Source organism: Pseudorasbora parva, chromosome 3 (genome assembly GCF_024679245.1).
Source record: "Pseudorasbora parva isolate DD20220531a chromosome 3, ASM2467924v1, whole genome shotgun sequence".
Classification (NCBI taxonomy): domain Eukaryota; kingdom Metazoa; phylum Chordata; class Actinopteri; order Cypriniformes; family Gobionidae; genus Pseudorasbora; species Pseudorasbora parva.
The window spans coordinates 9,076,298-9,098,176 of NC_090174.1; the positions used below are offsets into that span (position 1 = coordinate 9,076,298).

At 38.2% G+C, this 21,879-nt stretch overlaps 1 protein-coding gene across 1 annotated transcript in view; it reads right to left on the reverse strand.

The window, feature by feature from the left end:
- Positions 1 to 3,703: 3,703 nt before the first annotated feature.
- ap2b1 (adaptor related protein complex 2 subunit beta 1) overlaps positions 3,704 to 21,879 on the reverse strand; it is a 66,231-nt gene continuing 48,055 nt past the window's right edge. The window contains exons 21-22 of the mRNA XM_067437763.1: positions 16,759 to 16,913; positions 3,704 to 5,027 (exon numbers count right to left, since the gene is read on the reverse strand). Coding sequence (XP_067293864.1) covers positions 4,953 to 5,027; positions 16,759 to 16,913 — 230 coding nt within the window. The 3' untranslated portion in view covers positions 3,704 to 4,952. The remainder of the gene's footprint in view (positions 5,028 to 16,758; positions 16,914 to 21,879) is intronic.

Below are 21,879 nucleotides of genomic sequence, written 5' to 3' on the forward strand. Positions count from 1 at the left end.
TGATTTGCAAAAATAACTGTTGCATCTGTGTAGATTACATGAGCGAAGTGTATGCGCGTTGTGCATGCTATACATTATGGTCAAGCATGCGCCCTTAAAATAGCATAATGAACAACGCGCAACGCGCCACTGACTTTTTTCTGGTCTGTGGCGCAATTGTTAAATGGAACAACAAAATAGCACCAGGGATTGTTTGCGCCGGAACACGCCTTCTTTTTTGCGCTGAACCGCCCAGGGAGCGCAAGTTCATCACTAGTTTAGCGACGTGCTTCTGTGGAGGGAAAAGCGCGCTTTGCGCGGGTGCAAAATAGGAATGACACATGCGTCGGTGTACAAAGTCAATTGCGCTGGGTGCAAGATAGGGCCCATGGACTACTATGATGATGTTTTTATTCCCTTTCTAGACATGGACAGCATAGTGTGCATAGACTGATTATGCTCTGGGACTAAAATATAAAATATCTTAAACTGTGTTCTGAAGATGAACAGAGGTCTTATGGGTGTGGAACAACATTAGGGTGAGTCAATAATGACATACATTTCATTTTTGGGTGAACTAACCCTTTAATATGAAGAAGAGCTGTCTGACAAAAAAAGGAAAACAAAGTAACATGTTACTTATTTGGAAAAATAAAACTATTTAAAAGTAATGTTATTTTGCTCATTACATGAAAAAAGTAATCTGATTACGTAACTCATGCTACTTGTAATGTGTTACCCCAACACTGATTATGAAGTCAATAGATGGACTGTCAATAGATTAAAATAAGCACAATTATTTTTGTGATTCCAGAAGTTTCTACTCTTATTCATGATTACTGGATAAGGATTTTTAAACTACACCACTAGTCAACAGTTTTTAAATAATGAAGGTGTTTTTGAAAGAAGCTAACTAATGCTCACCAAGGCTTAACTGATTTGATCATAAAATACAGTAAAACCAGTATTATAAATATTTTTTAAAAGAATTTTTTTTATTGTATTTAATGTATTTATTAAATGTATTATTTAGCAGGGATGCATTAAATTGATCAAAAGTGATAGTAAAGAAATCTACAATAGCCTATTAGAATAATATTTTATTTAAAAATATTACTGGTTTTACTGTATATGTATACATGAACACTACACTTCATATTTATTATTTTAAGGTGAATCACACTTTTAACCGTAGGAAGATTGGTCCTTGAATATAAAATAAACATGACAGTTTTTGGAGTGTTACAAATTAAAACAAGGATTTTAAAGCTTGTTTTGTCTAATTTTAAATCATTTTTAAACCCTCTTACAGCTCCCTAAGAAGTCTCCCCGCTCCCTGATTGAGTCACTTAGGAGTACAAAATGCAAGAATGAAAGACAAGTAAAGTAGTGTGTGTATGATGCAAGTATATGTAGACAAGCCATTAGAATATAGTTCAAACCGATCTCAAGAACGCACCTCAATGCCCTCTTAAATCTCATCACTGAATGTGACATAAGAGCTGTTCAGTATTCAGTCCGGGCACTCTTGCAGACCTGAGTGATCACCTCTTGCACACTGCTGATCTTATTCAAAACGACACCTATCCGTCCATCCATCCATAACTAGTGTTAGAAGTGCATTGATTTAATACAGTAAAATATCATTACAATTTAAATGACTGGATTTCCTTTCATAAAATGTCATTTATTCCTGTGATCAAAGCTGAATTTTCAGCATCATTACTCCAGTTTTCAGTGTCACATGATCCTTCAGAAATCATTCTAATATGATAATTTGGGGCTTATTATTATTAAAGGGGTACATCAGCACTGGGAAGATGAATCTGTAGTTAAACTGGGTCATTAATGTAGTAGAAATGTGAAATTTTTTTTTGTTTGGTGCTTTCTAGACTGGGAAAAGACAGAAAATGTATTTTTGTCTCATGGGGATGAAAGACAACAATTCCCAGAATGCTTCGCTGCCCTACAAGGCCACTCCCAAAGCTACTGAATCACTGTGACTGGATCACTTTCACTTTCCCACCGTGACTGCGTTCATTTTCATAAAATCAGTTCAATTACAGAACAGACACTACAATTAAAAACGGAACGTGTCTGTTCAATATAATGTGATTTAGCCTGAGGGAGTGTCACACAGCGCAAACTGCAGGAGTCAAATTACATGTGATGAGAGCTGAGGTAAACGCGACCACATTCGCGGCGTCGCGGGATAGATTCACAGCGCGTGTTCAGTCTGGCGTTTCAGTTCATGCCTTTGGAAGCTTAACTTTCATAGAAATTAATTTGAGAAGTTGAAACACTCACTTTGCTCCGCCGGTCGCGTTTCCATGAATGCCTGAGGCCTCAGCTGCGATCTCCCATCCCCCACGCGTGAGTTGAAAACATGCGGAAATAGCTCCCTCTGCTGGGTGTAGTCTTCAGCCTCTGGCCAAAAATTCCTCGTCAATATTGTCAATTTGCGTCATAGGAGGAATTTTTCCAGAAATAAAATGCATAAATCTCTTGTCTCAGGGAGATATGAGGAGAGGGAGCACAATTATTCGAATATACTTCAGGGTTTCTACTGATACAAAGCCATATGCTAATAGCTGAAATAACCCTTTAATGTTAAACAGTTGTGCTGCATAATATTTTGGTAACACTTTACAATAAGGTTTAATTTGTTATCATTGGTTATCAACTAACCATTTTAACTAACATGAATTCACCATTAGCAGTACAATGAATCATGGGTCTTGCAATTTTCACACAAAAAAATGAAGGTGATAATTAAAAATAGTGTGCATATATTCTTAAGAAAATATTGTCAGATATTGTCAAAATATTGACCCTCACTGAACTTCTGGAGAGAGTTTGCTGCACTGAAAGTAAGGGGGCCGAAAAATTTTGCACGCCCAATTTTTCAGTTTTTGATTTGTTAAAAAAGTTTGAAATATCCAATACATTTCATTCCACTTCATGATTGTGTCCCACTTGTTGTTGATTCTTTACAAAAAAATTACAGTTTCATATCATTATGTTTGAAGCCTGAAATGTGGCAAAAGGTCGCAAAGTTCAAGGGGGCCGAATATTTTCGCAAGGCACTGTATATAACACCGGCCTAGTGGTTTTGGATATTTTACTGCAAAAATACTGCATAGTGCACCTTTAATTGTACAACATAACTCAGTCAAAAACAAACAGGACATTTCCATACGCTCTAATCCTTTTTTAGAGTCAACCTAAAATAAAAAAACATGTAATATTTATTAAGTTCATAAATGTCTTACCTTTATCAATTTAATGTCTTTGCTAGATAAAAGTATTAATTTCCTTTTAAATTTTACCCCAAACCTTTGAACTGCAGTGTTTCATAATAATAAAAAAAGCATTAAAACTAAAAAACAAACATTCGACACTGATTACAACAAAAAATTATTTCCAACAGATCATGTGACACTGCAGACTGCAGTTATGAACTCATCACTGGAATAAATTACATTTTAAAACATACTACAACAGAAACCAGTTCATGTAAATTTCAATAATATTTCACAGTGTTACAGTTTTTAATGTATTTTTTATCAAATAGTGAGCTTTGGTGAGATTAAGAGACTACTTTGACCGGTAGTGTGTGCGTGCGTGTGTGTATTTGTTCCTATATATTATTTTTAATATTATTATATTTTCTGCATTTGAGAAAGAGGTTCATAAAATTCATAGAGATAAAACACAATGCGAGTGCATGTTTAGGAGGCCAACACGGCTGACTTTATTTTGAATTACAACCATCCATAAAATAAACCTGGAGAAATTTGATCAGACTATTTGTTGAATTTGTGCATGTCAGACTTCACATTTCAGACGTACGTTGACAATATAAACCATAATTGTTAAAACTCACATTTGCACATATAAAGGTTAATGTATTAATATTTCACCTTCTTACACAAGTGTTCTACTGGCAGATGTTTATTGGACACTGCTTACATGCAGGTTCACAGGCACGTTAGCAACTATGGCAACAAAAAAGGCTCACATTTAGTCACCAGCACCACCATGAAGGCTAATAAAGTTTCAGGGAGGGAAATCTCTACTCAACAGTCCAAAAGTGATTCATCCTTGTGTCGCTGAGTCTACGTTGATGAATTTTTTATTGCATCCTTATGTTAGTGTATTAGTTGTAAACCGAAGCTGAGCGAGGTTGTGTAATAATGTTGAACAGATATTTCTAACACTCCAAAAAGACCAAAAACTACCGCACAAAACCACTCACTTTCACAATCACAATACATCACGTATGGATGGATTCAGTCTGGGAATGAATATCTGATGACCCACTTATACAAGATCAATACAAAACATGTTTTGAGCTTTTTTGTATCACATTAAGTTGATTAATAGCAGTTTCAACGATATAAGACATTGCTGGAGTGTCGACATGTTCAACAGCGTTTAAGCTGAACAATACAGACATAACATTAAAAGGAATGTGACATTTTATGTTGGTCAAAGCATGCAAGGCTAATATCAGATAGCTGGCAATGTTGTACAATCGGAGAATGCGTGATGTATATCAAAAAGTGTTAGTATTTTAGGGGATATAGTGGTTTTTAAGTGGTTACCATTAAAACAGTATAACTCTCGAAACACCTTCTTCTGTTTAAAGATTCAACACTTTTTCCTGCTTCACATATGACGACAAATACGTGGCATTGGAAGGTGAAGCACTGACAATGCATTCAAACAATTAAAAAATATATAGCTGTGATCCAAAATTCCCTTCAACACCATCAACAACATCGAGACATTTGGCTAGAACAGAACCTGTGTGATTCACACATAGTGGGCACATTGAGTAAACTGGTACCTATAGATGGATTTAAAATAATGGCAGAAAACATTGGAGAGCTGGATCCTGTGCCACAGAGGCGGTGGCTGGTTGGGGAGGAAGGGACAAATATGTTGAGAGAAAAATGGACGATAGACGTTCAGTTCTTCAGAATGGCGTCGTACATCTGGTACACGTACTGAGAGACCTCTGGAGCCCTGCATTTCAGAGACAGCTGAAAAAGAAAGAAAAGCTATTCAAATGTGGAGTGCTTGATAAAAATGTGTAACAAAATGCTTATTTGGGTACACTGTCATACAAAGAAAAGAAAAAAAAGCTTTCATACAACAACAACAAAAAAAAAAAAATCCAACATTGACATTTATTATTACATTTAAATAAAGGCAGAAATGGTCAATTATGGTCCCACAATTGTCAACACAAATGTTTATTTTCTATTTCTAAAAAGGAACCCATTATGCTCTATTCAAAGTTTTAATTAGCCCTTCGCTAAGCCCCGCCCTCCTTAGTTACTGTTGCTACGCCTGGCAAGCTTTCACGGCTGGCATGTGTATTACAGTACGTATGGCGCCGGCGTCAGACATTCCCAAGGAGATTATTTGTTATTTTTGGGTGAACAGGTGAAATATCTGAGAGGGACAGCAGTATGCATTCGAGGGACACGTCATAATATGCAACTGATTAGAGAATAATTTCATCAAAACTGAAGCTAAAGCCTTGTCTTGCGATCCCCAGACCAAGCTCAATTTAAGATTAAACATTGGTCTGGGGAGTCTGCTCTGTATTTTCGAGACAGGGATAACTGCAGCTTGGAGTAATGGGCGTGCTGGGCGGTTTCTCATTGGTCAAAGGACTTTCTTTTGGGCAACCATTTTGACCAGTCAGTGGTAACCACACACACACTGATGTATTTTCCTGAGAGAAGATGGCTGCAGTAAGATGTGGTTTAATTCGTCATAGATATTCGTACTTTTATATATGCGATCAATGCTCTATATAGCATAGGTATGTATATTACAATAGCTTATTAAAATATGATCATCATTTATTTCCTTTGCGGTTATATCTTGCAGCTTTAGTAATTACATAATTGTTGTTTAACAGACACACGTTACCGTGAGATGTAAAGTTTATTGGATTAATTTCTTGTGTAGGTATTGTTGACTGGAAGTCTGTCAGTCCAGGTGTGAGGAAGATGTACAGAGTAGAGTTGGAGCTCAGCAGGTGTGAAGGCTGTGTGTGCATCTATAAAAACACCACTGGATACTGTGGCAATGGAAAGAAGGGAATCTTCAGAGCTTTCTATTCAGACAGAGATTTTGATGAAGTCTGTTCTAAGGACTGCTACTACAGCATGAATGAATGTAATGAATGAATGAATAATTATATAAATGTTTATTAGTACGTTAAATTTAACGTTAACAAAGAATAATAATTTTTTCAGCAATAATTTTGATGGTTAATGAACGACAGTAATCCGCGCCATGCAGAAGATCCGAATGTACTTTTGAAAGTTTTTTTTTATTTTTATTGAATGTTCTTCATATCATTAACGTTGTTTTTACGTTAAAAGAATGGAATTTGTTTTAATGGGATTAGGTTTGATTTATTGGTTCCTGTTAAGAGTATAAAAACAGGCAACTCTTGCGACCCATGAGGAAACCGTTCGGCACGCCATTACTCCAAGCTGCAGCTACCCATACTTGGTATTTTCTACTGCAAAAGAGGCGTGATAAACGAGAATTATTCAAATGACTCTGCATGTAATTGGATAGTCCTTCGACCAAACAGACCACAAGAGGCGTGATCAACGGGCAATGACCCATAGCTTCTCTATCTGTCATCATGTTAAACCCGACAATAGCGTGCCAGGTGGATAAGCCAGTCTGTGATTGATTCCCGCAAAAGTGTGACAGAAGCAGTAGAAATGAACGTACAGGTTTCCAGACGGAGTTGCAGGGTGTAATTAAATCGCCGGCAGATTTAGCCCAGCGGAAGCAGCAGCCGCCTCATTCATTGACCATTCAAAAGGGAAACACCCAAATTGAGGAACAGCTACAGGTCAAGTGAAAAAAACTGAAAATAATCGAATAATTATAAATAACATTCTCCCGCTTATATTTTTAGGGTTCCAGGCTTCTGCTCACACGGCGTGGGTCTAATCTACGCCTTGGACCTGGCAAGAGTCTGGAGAAAAATGCCAGAACTAACCAAAATTTTCTTAGTTCCCTGAAGAAAACTCAAGACTACAATAGAGGCGATTTCAGAAACAGTGCTCACTGATATAGAGAACAACTCATTAGGAGTGAGTTTATGCTAACTTTGCAGACCTTTTTCATGCTCAAACCGCAACATTACACACTAAAGAAAGTACAAAAATACATTATACATTTAAAAAGCATATTTTCTTGGGTCATATTTTCTTTTACTTTGCATTCTTTCTACCAAATGATGCCTAAATCCAATAATATTTACTATAAGTGACTGCCTAAAGAGGCTTGTCCTTGTGCTAGAGTTAGTTTTTCACTACGAACCCTTGAGTGAAGTTAAAATCCCTATCGAAAGGACAAATAAAATGTTATCCATAAAAGTGTTAGAAATAATGTTCCCTTTAAGAGCAGGAAAAAATCTGCACAGACTAAAAGATAGCAATTCTTGAAGTCAAATGGAATTAATCTGCATGTCCAATGATTTTCAGTGTGAAACTGCAAGGACTGAAATCCTAAAACAATTTGGATATTAAAGGGATTGTTCACCCAAAAATGAAAACTATCCCATAATTTACTCCCCCTCAAGCCATCCTAGGTGTAAATGACATTCTTCTTCCAGACGAAAACAATCAGAGTTACATAAATCCATTTTTACATCCATTATAAAATTAATCTACACGGCGCCAGGGGGTTAATAAAGGCCTTCTGAAGCGAATCAATGGGTTTGTGTAAGAAAAATATCCATAATTAACACGTTATAAAGTAAAATATCTAGCTTCCAGCAGACCGGCTTCTTCATTCAACTTACACGGAGAGTGTAACACTTCTCGCAGTGCAACATCACGCCAGTTACGCTTTTTTCCTGAATTGAATATGGAAGGCGGTCTGCCGGAAGAGAGATATTTTACTTTATAACTTGATAAATATGGATCTTTTTCTTACACTAACCCATATATAATTTGAGTAAAAACAAAGTTGAACTGAGAAATTTGCATGAATTTAATGACACCAGCCCTCATTAGAGTATGATCTGAGATGATACTTTTTATACTTTGAGCTTCAACAGAAGCAAGAACATTTGACCGTCTGTACAAAGAGCCACATGATCAATGTCAGTAGTTACTTTAAATTAGATTTTGAATGTGAGTCTCAGACTTTTGGTCTCCACTGTATATATTTATTTCTTTTTTCAAAAACAAAAACAAATGGTATAACATTACAGTGTTCTTCTGCTCAGGTGGCCAAAGAACTATATTCTCCCTGAATAGCAAAGTTAAGGGGACAATAAAAAATGAACACTTTTGCCTGAAAATGAATACTTTTGCTCTTTTGACTCAGCTCTTGCAGTCAATTCCCACTTGCCTTTAAATGTCAATATATTCGGATTGACCCAAGATAAATCTGTGACTTTTTCTCCAACCGTTTGCACTGAACAATGTTTGGCCCACCAGCAACATAATCCCACGTACAGCAGGGCTTGTATTGGTTACCTCCACCTGAGGAATGTGTTTCCAGAGGTCTTGGCGGACAACAGCACTTCATCACTGGCTGTTAGGTCAAACTGCGCTGGCTCGACTGAATCCAGTTATCATCTGTTCAGATCGGAGCCAGCTGCTGCCAGAATACGGAGGGCTGAAGTCTCATTAAAAATCAATTGTCTGGGTTCAGGTAGGGTTTCTGATCGCACTGAGCCGTCCTGGCCTCAGGGGGCCACAGGCAATCAAGCTCAGCAGAGGTGGCTGTCTAAACAGATGCCTTCTGAATAATAAAGAGGGGTCCATTGCTAATCAACAGATTAATCTATTTAGCAGCCTCTTAATTTGGTCACCAACTTCCCAATGGAAATGTATAGAGTTTGTGGCAGCTGCCTTGCTGGTCAGTCAGTTGGGATTGTTTTTGTATGTTTTTGTCCGAAGGACTAAGGTGAGAATAGTCTCAGCCTCAGACGTCACACCCACTGACCGCTGGCTGAACGTCTGATGCATATGGCACATTTAATTGGAAACACTTCCGGATTTTCAAAGTCTTCATCTGATTGGTTGAATTCTACAGAATGTCCTGATTGGTTGAATTCTACAAAGCCGTTGTGATGCCAAATCCCCTCATGGATGAAGAAAGCTGTCAGGATTAACCAAACTGTGAAGTATGTAAAGTTCGCGGCATAGAATCTTTATAATACGTCCAAGAGTTTTACACACTGGTCTGTTATTGTAGGGACATGGATGTTACATTTTCGTACCTTTAAAGATGACGTGTAACAAAACAAACAGTGATTGGTTACTTTATATGTCAGTCAAAAAGCCTCTGGGTGGTCCTTGGACAATGAAAGCTGCTATGGAGTTCAGACATGCCTTGCGAGTAACTGGACTTTTAATTATGCCACAGTCCGGGGGTGCAATTCCTGCTTTTCCGGTCATGAGTATGAGGTAATGCAGCTCTGTTTATCATATTAGATACATCTGAGTGTGTTGAAAATGATGTTATGACGTTACTCTGTGCGTTCGCTCAGCGGCTGCTGTGAAACTTTTGTTGCACAGTGCAGTGAGAGTAAAGCGTTTCTGCAAAATACAACCGGGAAACCGAGGGTAACGCAGATATGACGCAACTGACAGGCGATATGGCATCCCGGTTCATTAATTAAAATGTAACATTTATTTTTTACATGTTACCTTTAAGTCAGCAGCCATTAACTCCCGGTTTGAGCGAGCATCTTGTGTGTAAGGTAAATTTGAACATAGCAAACCATACAAGGCATTTTTAATTATACTAAACTTATATAAGAAGTTTTTAATATAAAGGGGAATTCTAGTTTTCTATAGTAAACACATTTTTGCTTGATAACCTTTGATACTTTTCTCAATAGAACTAGTGTTCGTTGTCCGTAGCCTTGAACAAGTTCTCGGTAAGTTTTTTTTTTCACTAAAGGTGTGACAGCTGCAGATAACACCAACTAAGGAGATTGTTATTGTGTTTTTGTGTTATTGGCCCTAACCCTTTGAAATTAAAGTATAAAAGAACAAGTGAGAGGCTTTGGTGTTTGTCTTTTCAGACTGCAAAACCTCTATGTCTGGACTGACCTTCTTGGAAAGAATAAAAGCTTTTAAAAACAAAGGCTTGTGTTTTTCAATTCCAACTTCACCATGATAGTTATTAATGGTTCTTTTTTCCATAAAATGTGTCTGAAAAGTAGGCTACCTTTGCAAATGACGGACAGTAAAAAATAAAATACAAAATAAATCACAAGAAAAGCTTGACGTTTTCTGACAACTATACATTATTTAAGCTTATTCGCTTCATTAGGATGTTGATATAGCAACTATTCAAGAACGTTTCATTCATAATTTTTCTCCTTTAATCCGATAAAAGTTAATATGGTATTGTCCCTCATAACCGGTAATATAACAAGCCTATTAGCAAGCTTAATTGTTATATACTAATTTGACATGACAGAAGAAAAGTTTTGCTTAGGCTTTAAAATACTTAGTAAAATACTTGAGATTATTGAGCAGTGATTATTGTGTTTCTAGCATGTCATTTGTAACCCTAATTGATGGAGTGTGTAGTTTTTGTGCAGACCTTGAATTCATTGAAAGTCTTTGGGATGTGCTGGAGGAGACTTTACAGAGTGCTGGACTCTTGCATTGTCAATACAAGATCTGGACCGAAAATCGATGCATTGATGGAAAATACACATACATACACACATCCCCAAAAAAATTCTTTACGACTTCTATCCCAACACAACCTGCAAAGGCAGCATTTTTCAGGCTCTAGATGCTGCCCATCTGCGGCGTACACACATTTACAGATCACTTCATGCTTAGCAGTCAGTTGTAAAGATCTGAAGAGGGATTTTCCGTCTAGCTTGTCGTAAAGCCAGTTTTATCCCAGTGCTTTGTGTTTAACAAACAAGCATTAAAACTGTAGAATATGATGCTGTAATTTGTCTCACCCTCACTCATATGATTATACCAAAGCACCGTCAAATGTGCAGCTGGAGCTTATCAATCTCTAGTCATACTGGTGCCAAGGAAAGGTTCACTGCAGGTGCTCAACTTGTGTTCTGTGCCTCACTGAGCAAATAATTATTTCAATTCACCAGGCAGAGCACCGAGTAGACCGCTGCTGTTCGGCACCACATGAATTATAAAAACTTGTACGTACAAACTTTGAATAAATGAAGAGCATTTATTGCATACTTTGAATCTCAATTTTAAAAAATGCAATTTGATACCCGACGAGAGCTTTGGAAAGAACTGCTGATATGAGTTATGGAAATATACAATCTGTTTATATACAATTGGTCCGGCAGATTTGCGTTATACATAGGGTTGGGAATCGTTTAGGTTTTTTACGTTTCTGGTGCCAAACCGGTACTTTTAAAACGGTGCTGTTGACTAAACGGTCCCTGAACCGATAAAAAAGAGCCACAAAACGACAGTGGATGACATTAAAGAAAGGCTTTTTAAAAAAATATATATATTCTTTAAATTTAACAATTTATTAAACGTTTAAAAGTACACTTAAATATATAAATAGAAACCCAATTTACTTAAATTCACAGTAAGCTAAGCCACCAAACCCAGCTATAATATGCCTAATTTAACACTAAATAACAGCACTAATACTAGTGATATTAAAGCACTGATAACAGCAAACTAGTCTGTATTCTTGGTCTGCTACAAACCATCTTCAAGATTCAGCATTATTTTGCAGAAATATGACCATATTCTCTGGCTAAATATTTTAGAACACATCGCCTTAAAGGTGGGGTCAGTGTTTTTTCAAAACTATTTTAGAAAAAGGACTTGGGCCGAGTGGAATAACAAACTTGTAGCTAATCAGCAGGTAACGCCGCATTCACACGGGGCGTAGGCGTTAACGCTTCCCATTTACTTTGAATGGGTGACATCATCCGTTGCCGAACTGAATTGTGGGTTCCGTCGCGGCGCTTCACTCGCGTTGCAGGCGGCAGAAGTTGAAGAATTCTCAACTTTTCAAGCGCCAGCGCAGGCGTCATCCAATCAGATCGCCGTATGCAAATATCCTCAGCAGACGCTAGCCAATTGCGTTCATTACTGCTCCGTGAACCATCCAGACCATAGACCGTTAAAAATCCAGACGCAGCTCCTGGACCACTACGTGATATTCTTCCCGCTGTCGGCGCTTTTTCGGGATTTAATGTACTTAACAGCTTCGTGCACCTGTGCAGTGCGCTGACAACAACTACACGGGCAATCGCACTCGCACATACAACCAAAAAAGGCGCTTTTTTTGTGTTGTGTTTTGGTCCAAGCGGCAAGTTAATGTGATTGGCTGTTGTCACTATGACGATCGCGTCAGCACCCAGCTTCAGCCACGCCCTCCGTCAAGCGTTAACGCCTACGCCCCGTGTGAATGCGGCGTAAGGGTGTGACTATGGTGAGAAGAGAGCAGTGTTGCCCCTAACCCCTAAAAACGCGAACCCCTAAAAACCAGATTGAGCTTGTTTTGGGCTAGTTTTGAGTTGCAATTGGGCGGATTTTGTTGTGAAAACCTGGCAACCCTGGAAGAGAGGCTCAGTGCACCTCATTCAAAACACACGAGTCACACAGGAAGGACATTAGCCAAGAAAGAACTGATATATATGCTGGCTTTTGCTTGAATATGCTCTTGTGTCATGTTCACTTGTTTGTCCATTTGCGATCGTATTGTCGCTCACTTCAGCGATGATAAAGACCCGTTCATTTCCACACCGTATGGAGCGTCTAAATCCCCTCAGTGTTTCAAGGTTTCAAGCGTCAGCTCACAAAATGTGTCCGACAGGTAAGCTACTATACTCCTAATTAATGTTTGTTTCCTCTTTTCATCTATATAACCCATCATCTATTTAACCCATCATAATTGTAATATGTCGTTAGCTGGACTATCGAGCTTGTATACTAATCGAGTTGTTCATGAGAACGGTTTGTGTTTTGTGATCGCTATAATAACTCTAATCTTGTCATAATTGTAATATGTTCGTTAGTTGGACTGTTGGCTCGTGAACTGTCGAGTTGTTCATGAGAACTGTTTGTATTTTTGTGATGAAAGGGGTGACTTTTTCATTGAATATTCAACCTGGATTAGTAACACACAGATTCTGCCATAGTTGTTGCCTGGGTTACGTATGTGTGGGGCGGAGCTATCAAAATGGTGCCGAGACCCTTTTGGGGGTAGGGGCGTGTTTGTTATGGTGATTTGAAATATCAACAGCGGTTACCAGATAGCACATACCTCACCTTTAATGGGGTCACACACCGGACGCGAATCTCAGCGCCGTGTTTCAGGTATCTCACACCAGACGGGCACATTATATACGCGCAAGCTTAATTTTGAATAGACTTCAGGGTTTTTTTCAAAATATTCACAAACTTGTTACCTATGTCATGAGCTACCAGATATTCAGCTTTTCAAATATGTGTAAGTGAATGTGTTTTGTCATAATGATCATGTTAGTTGATCAATGCGCGATGGGCCAAGTTAGTTTGGGTTTCAGAGAATCGGATCTGTCGGATTTACATCACGTAAATTCATCCACATCTCATGAAATACATGAGAGTAAGTGACCGGTGAACAAGGAGAAGATTAGAGTAAACTATATAAAAACTTATATAATGTGCGTCTGATATGAATAAAAAACAGTCAAATTACAACTGTCAGAAAGGAGTTATTGCCACTTCCATAGACATCAGCATGTTTTTTGTCTCTGGCTCAGCGCCAGCCAAACCGCGGAAGCACGTTTGATGGCACTGAAATGAGGAACCGAAATATGTGTTCTGTTTTCGGTCCGGTACATTCCAGTTGTATAGGTACCAGTGCTATATTAGTACCGGGTTTTGGTACCCAACCCTAGTTATACAACAATAGGAAAATTAGTCCCTTCCTATCAGAGCAGGCCACACAACTCCTGGTCCAAGCTCTCGTTCTCTGCAGACTGGACTACTGTAATGCTCTTCTATCAGACCCTTGCAACGGATCCAGAATGCAGCAGCGAGATTGGACTTTAACGAGCCGAAGAGAACGCACGTCGCGCAGACTGGACTGCTTTATCAGTTTGCACAGGCTGCCAATTTCGTTTGCTCGCCTACAGAGCAACCACCGGCTCTGCACCAACATACCTACACTCGCTTGTTCAGACCTACACACCCTCCAGAAGCTTGCGTTCTGCAAGTGAACAACGCCTCGTGATTCAAAATCAGGGTTATTCCACCAAATATTGATTTCTAAAATCTCCTTAGTTAAAACATTAGTGTTGAGTTGTTTAAAATTGAATATGAACTTATTTTTTTTCCATTATTTGAGGTCTGACAACACTGCATCTTTTTTGTTATTTTGACCAGCTGTTGCTTTCGGCAAATAAATGCTTTATTTTATTTAAAAACAATATTTTTATTTGGAATTTGGGGAAAATGTTTTCAGTAGTTTATTGAATAAAACAAAAATGTTCACCCAAACACATACCTATAAATAGTAAAACCTGAGAAACTGATAATTTTGCAGTGGTCTCATAATTTTTTACAGAGCTGTATTTAATACCTTTTGCTATAGTTTTGGAGTTCTGAGTCTTTAAATATGTAACTTCTGATTACTTTGTTATCACAATAGATGCAGACAAAATATAGGGGAATATTACCCAAAAATATTTGTTTCAGCTACCTTATTTCTGTTATTGTTATTGCATGTCAAATAAGAAAGTTTGGTAAATTGATAAAAAAACTTTTTTTAAATTGTCTTTTATCAGCAGTTTCTCAGCATTAGAATTTAAAAAATATAATATAGTTATATTTTCTAAAAGAAAGTGTGCTAACAAATGATACCTACCTTTTGACTCTCCTTGCTATAGTTTTAGATTTATGAGTCTTTACTTTTGTGTATGTCACTCAGCAAAACAACTCTAAAAATGCCTTCAGGGCATAAGGGGTTAAAGCTAGCTTTCTATTGCTAGCATATCTGAAATTGCCTACCCTACCTTTAAAGCAGCACTAGGTAACTTTTCAACCTTCATAATATATTTTCAAGACTCTTGTGATGATAAATCGACTTACAATAGGTTGAATGACACGTCTGCCATGGCTTGATGGGGTCTGTATCGTTTTTAATCGTACTTTTAAACTTCGAGTTTCGGTAGTAACCCGAGAACAAAAAGAACTACAAAATTCGACTGCTTTACGGCATATACGTCACTTCCAACAACACCCACACTTCCTTACATTTGGACGTGCGAGCCCAACTTTGTTCGTCGGATAATATAGTCATGTCCGAAGCAGCACAGACAAATAAGAAAGAAAAGGTTTTGTTGGAGGAAAGCAATAAGAGGAAACGAAAAAGTGCTGGGATTAAAGGCAGGACGAGGATCAACATGTGACCAGCGTTTGCTCGTTGACGTGAGCTGAAGGAGGCGTGCCCGACCGATGCTGTCCTGCTTGTTATGGTGATTACCTACCACTCAAACATTGAACTGAAGTATCATATAGATTCTGTAAAACGGTAACCAATAGACTACTATAATGACGCTGGCTTGTAAACGTGAGCATCGCGATTATTTGGCGTTTGAAAAAAATAAAACCCATGAAATTATATTCATATGACATGCTGAAACATGCCACTGACTGTACCTGGGATGAAGACATTTCACACGCAACGCCAGAAGAACTCCTGCATGTGAACTCCTCCTGCAGTGTTCAACTGTTAGTGCTGCACCAACCCGCAGGGCCGCTTTTATTTGGCCCACCCCGCACCACTGTATTTATTTTTACAACCCGCCCCGCACCCGCGACCATTAAATAGACATACGGGGTCCACGGGTTACTAGTTCAGGGCTATCAGGGTTGTCATGTCAACAAATGCACGCGCGATGGCATCCCCTGTTGTAGGATGACAGAGCTTACGACAGTAGTTGAGGACATTATTTTTTCCCAACTGTAGGGGGACCCCGAGAGCAAAAGTTACCAAGTGCTGCTTTAATGTGTTTTTTTTTAAAGTGTAAAAAACTAAAATGCCTCTTAACTCTTTTATCGCCATTGACAAGCTTCTCTTAGTCTTTGACAAAAATACAATTTCTAAGCTTTATGTTTTTTATGAAAGTTTTTTTATGATTTTTTTTATAAAAAGAACAATGAAGCTAGGATAAAATCTATAAATAAAATGTAAATTAGAGGCTCAGTTCTTGCTTTTGATATTTCACTATTTGTGAAGATAATTTAGAAAATGTTAAACACTGACACAAATGATTAATAATTTATGACATGAAAGAATCAAAGGGCACCGGGGAGCTGCAAGCTAAAACGGGGACCAATTCTCTACCTGACGGCAACACAACGTTTCTGAACGCTTCAAACTGCTCTTGACCTTCCTGTTCATTTAATACATTAGGCAAGAAAGTCAAGTGGAAAGCATGGCTTTCAGGGTTATGAATTTATCATGTTTTAAAAGCCTGATCTTCAGAGTACTGAATTACATAATAATGTGCTGAAACCTTGGAGTGGATTGGAGGACCAAAAAGTAGATATACATTTAAAGCAGGTTTTATGTTAATATAGTATTCTGTAAAAGTGAGGGATGAACGATGTCCTTGAATATGTTCTGGACAATGTAAAAATCATTTTGTTTAAAGCCAGATTTATTTTGCTCTTTTGTGTTAAACTGGCAAGCATTCTTCGAGTTGGACTTTGTTTGAATACACAATTGTTGAATCTTTGTGCTATGAGTGATTACCGTGTAATTGGGATTGCCAGGTTGTATGCGGAGTTCGGCGAGTATCCAGATCCCGTTGGTGAGCTTGAGCGACTGATACAGCATGTCCTGGCCTTCTACGTTCCTCTTGGCAATGGTGTAGACATTGTTGTTCTGCAGCTTCCCTGACACCGTATCTGCCAATACCAAACACATGGTTATCCAACAAAACATTCACAGAAGTCTCTCAATAGACTACAGTTATCAGCAGAAAAGATACAATCCATGCAATTTAAAAACCCCATGAAAAGGTCTGATGGGCACTTGTATTAAGTATTCCCTAAAAAGTAAGTACAAGTACTCCCTATTGAAAGAGGAAAAGTACATAGTAATACACACACACATAAATATATATTTTAAATAACCTGTTTGTACCACGGATGAAAGCAATAGAGACACTTGTGGTTGGGAAAGTAATAAAGCATGATTATTATTAAGCACAACCAAAGGCACACGTTGAGCTGAAATTTGCTACTTGCACTACTTTCTAATTAGAGATAGTCTATGTTTAGGAAGTTGACATGTAATTTTATTATCCTCGAAGAAAAAGGCAATCAATCTTTTGTTTCTTTCCTCATTTGGCAGAAAAAAAGGCTTTGTCTACAAACAAAAGAATAATATATTCAAAATAATTTAGAAAATTCTCACACACGCACGCACGCACGCACGCACGCACGCACGCACGCACGCACGCACGCACAGAAATGCTTCCAAATTAAATTATTCAGTCCTGCAGTTACAGAAATTCAGAAATTTTCCACATAAATATAAATCCAAATAATGGATTTCAATGGATGCTGAAAATGACCTATTAGATCATCTTGATTTATACACCCTTTGCCTTACACAAGAAAGATACACTGATCAGGCATAACATTATGATCACTGACAGGTGAAGTGAATAACACTGATTGTCTCTTCATTACAGCACCTGTTAGTGGGTAGGATATATTAGGCAGCAAGTAAACATTTTGTCCTCAAAATTGATGTGTAAAGCAAGAAAAATGGGCAAGCTTAAGGATTAAGGAGTTTGATAAGGGCCAAATTGTGATGGCTAGACAACTGGGTCAGAGCATTTTCAAAACCTCCAGCTCTTGTGGGGTGTTCCCGGTCTGCAGTGGTCAGTATCTATCAAAAGTGCTCTAAAGCAGGAACAGTGGTGAACAGGCAACAAGGTCATGGCTCATTGATGCACGTGAGGACCGAAGGCTGGCCTGTGTTGTCCGATCAAACAGATGAGCTACTGTAGCTCAAATTGCTCAAAAGTTAATGCTGGTTCTGATAGAAATGTGTCAGAATACACAGTGCATCACAGTTTATTGCGTATGGGGCTGCACACCCACAGAACAGTCGGGTGCCAATGCTGACCCCTGTCCACTGCCGAAAGCACCAACAGTCGGCATCTGAGCATCAGAACTGGAGAATGGAGCAAAGGAAGATGGTGGCCTGGTCTGATGAATCACGTTTTCTTTTACATCACGTGGATGTCTGGGTGCGTGTGCATTGATTAACTTGGGAACACATGGCACCAGGATGCACTATGGGAAGAAGCCATTGACATAACTTTAAGATTAATGAAATTTTTTTTTTTAATGATTTAACCTCTTCCTAACATTAAAAAGTAATCTACTGCATGCATACTAATGTCTTAAAACAGCAGATATATCTACACATCATACTATGACCCTGACTGATGCTGTTCTGGAATCAGACCCTACTGAGCCATATCACTGCACTGTGGGAGCATTGGAGAGCGTGGAACGACAAAGAGAGAGGGAATGATGAAACCCCTGGCAACAGAAACAGATGAGCGCTGAAAGGCAAGGACAGGCCACAAACAATGTAAGAGCAAAGTAAAGGGGAACAATAAAATGCAATGAAGTGTTTGAAGAGGGAGAAGGATGGACTGGGGAAATAAAAAACCATAAGGGTGATGGGCAATGAAGATGGAAACCATTTATACACAGACGAAGGGAGGTCTGAGGACAGTGTCAGTCAGTCAGCGGTTATATAAGCCACAGAATCAGGTGATGACAGCCGGTGTTACCAACATGTGGAGTATGCGGTGACTCACTCCAATTCACACTGACTGGCTGCACACACTACTGCTGTCAATCCTGTGAGTCTGCCTTCACAATACACAGCACACACAAAGCTCCTCGAGACAGGATGAGGAGGGAACAGCGTAACATTAATACAGTCTGAAGGAAATGCAAAACATGCTGCAACGATGCTAGGGTGCTATGGGTGTCTGCGCTGCGGTTGTTAAGTGACTGTTAGAACATTGCTATGCAGTTGCTAGGGTGTCTGGGTGGTTACTAGGAAGCTGCTGAGAGTGCTTCTGCATTTCTATGATATTTTGGTCAAATATGGAATATTTTCAGCTGTTTTATCATCTGCCAGGTGACAATCCCATATCTAACCGCTTAGAAAAGTAATAGCACATCTCTTCTCAACAAGCTGCATGAGGTGTCATTCATGTCTGTAGAAAATTACAAGCTAATGTTTATTACTGTGGGTTAGGGATTTCAACAAAACCTCAAGTTATAGTGATACTTGTCACCGTAAGCACCTCTACACATGAGTGTATTTTATGCATAACTGTTGTAATTTGCTTTCTGCAAGTAATTTGTTAACTCAACTGGGAAAATAAATTAAAATATAATTGTGTATTGTAATGTATAGACCACAGATTCAGTTAATTAACTTCATAATTAACAGCTGATAATTAACAGTTAATTAAAATTAACTTAATGTACTACAACAAACTGTTCGAATCTCTGAGGTCAATAAGATGATGAAAGAAATGAATGCCTTTATTCAGCAAGGATGGATTTAATTGATCAAAAATGACAGCAAAATATTTATAATGTTATCAAAGATTAATATTTCAAAGATATGTTGTAATATATATATATATATATATATAAACAAATATTTAAAATTGTAATAATTTTTCACAATATTAGCAATTTTACTGTTTTGATCAAATAAATACAGCCTTGGTGAGCAGAAGAGACTAATTTAAAATAAAAATACCAACCCTAAAACGTTTGGACCACACACACACACACACACACGGGTAGAAAATGATTACATGTAATCTGGATTGAGTACTTGTTATTGAATAATATTACATTAAAAAAATTCTCATAATCAGACTATAGTTACATTTTTATTGAATACATTATTTTCCCCAATTATCCTTTCTAAAAAGCCTATCATTTAATGTTTATATGTTCGTAATTTAAGTATTCTCGATTTGTGGAAATGAACACACCAGCCAGTAGTCAAATGGCTATAAAAAACATTAAAATTGAGAGGCAACAGGTTTTAAAGAGTATTTTCTCAATATGGCATATCTAATCAACTCCTGACAAACATGTTTACCATTTATTATTATATTTTTGGAAGGTTACTATCTTTCAAAGACATTAAAATGCACAAATTCATGCCATATTTACAGGCAGAAATCATGTTCATGGATGCAATTATTAACGTTACTGTAGTGTGAAGCAGAGCAGGACCGAGTGTTGTAGAGACGAACAAGGCTGCTTGAGCGATTGTTAATAAGACTAACACACGGCTCGCGAGCAGCAGGACTTTTATTATGCCACAGTCGCCGGCGTCATTACCGCTTCTCCGGTCAAGAGTCTGAGGTGAAGTCGCTCTGTTTATCATATTAGATGCATCTCAGTTTGATGAAACTTATCTTATGACTTTACTCTGTGCGTTCGCTCGGCGGCTGCTGTGACACACTGTAGTGAGAGTAAAGCATCTCTGCAAAATAAAACCAAGAAACAGAAAACCGAGGGTAACAAAGATATGCCGCAATTGACAGGCGACTTCCTCACACGTCCCGGTTCATTGGTTAAAATAGCAATTTTCTCATGATTTACAAATAGTTTGGGCTATAGTAAGTAGTCAGTTGAACAAAATATACAACACTGGCCTAGTGATTTTTGGATGTTTTACTGAAAATGTTTTACATAGTGCACCTTTAAATGAATTTGGGTAAATATATACGTTACTGAAAATGTGTAATATAACAGATTATTAATTCTCTCTCTGTCTCTCTGTCTCACACACACACACACACACACACACACACACACACACACACACACACACACACACACACACACACACACACACACACACACACACACACAAAGTTCCACATAAATGCATTCCTAGTTATATACTGCTAGAAGTAACCCATGTCCTGTCTACACAGGAGAGGAGAAGCTGTGGTATTTTGTCAAGTATTTAGATTATTCTTGATCTCTGTAAATGTACAGGCAACAAATTCTGCTGCATATCAATGAGATTTGTAAACGGTTGTAAAACATTAACGCTGAAAACTAATTAGAGCTGTTTATTTTCTGCTGAATTAAGAGCTGAAATTATTCATCATTAGAAATATGTTGGTCCACGGATGTGAACGCATCTCATCCTCCTTGACACAAGAACTGTGGCTGCATCATGATAAAGAACAAATCAACCAGTCTCAACAACAAAACACTAAAAACCCTCCTTATAATTCAATTCTATGGGGGAAAAAAATTCAGTCATTTACAAATAACAATAATGCGCACGGTGTGGGGAAAAGGCATTCGGCTATATCTTGCCCTCACTTGTGCTCCATTATGTGGACATTGTTATTCAAGTCATGGCAAGCTAGAGCCAATCAGCACCTCACAATATCAGTCTATTATTCTCTACATGGTATTAAACACGATTGAAACTGACCTGCATTGCTTCTCCTACCAAAACAAGGCATCAGAGTAATATATTATATATATATATATATCGAATATATATTCTCGAAGCCTGGAATTGTCAAACTACGGCTGTTTTTGTGTGGCACTACATGCGTCGATCAGCCTTCAAGCGTTTTATAGTCATGGATAAATTTCTGCATCTGTGTGGTGTGCTTGCTAAAATGTGAGCAGATGAAAGCAGGGAAGTGAGATCGTCTGACGTCTAGTGATTAAGGCACCTCTGGGTGTCTGATCAGTAATTTCAGAGAGTGAAACAGGATCTCTGTGCCGGTCCCTGTGTGCGGCGCTACTCCACCCCCCACGTCTGCTGCTGTATGCT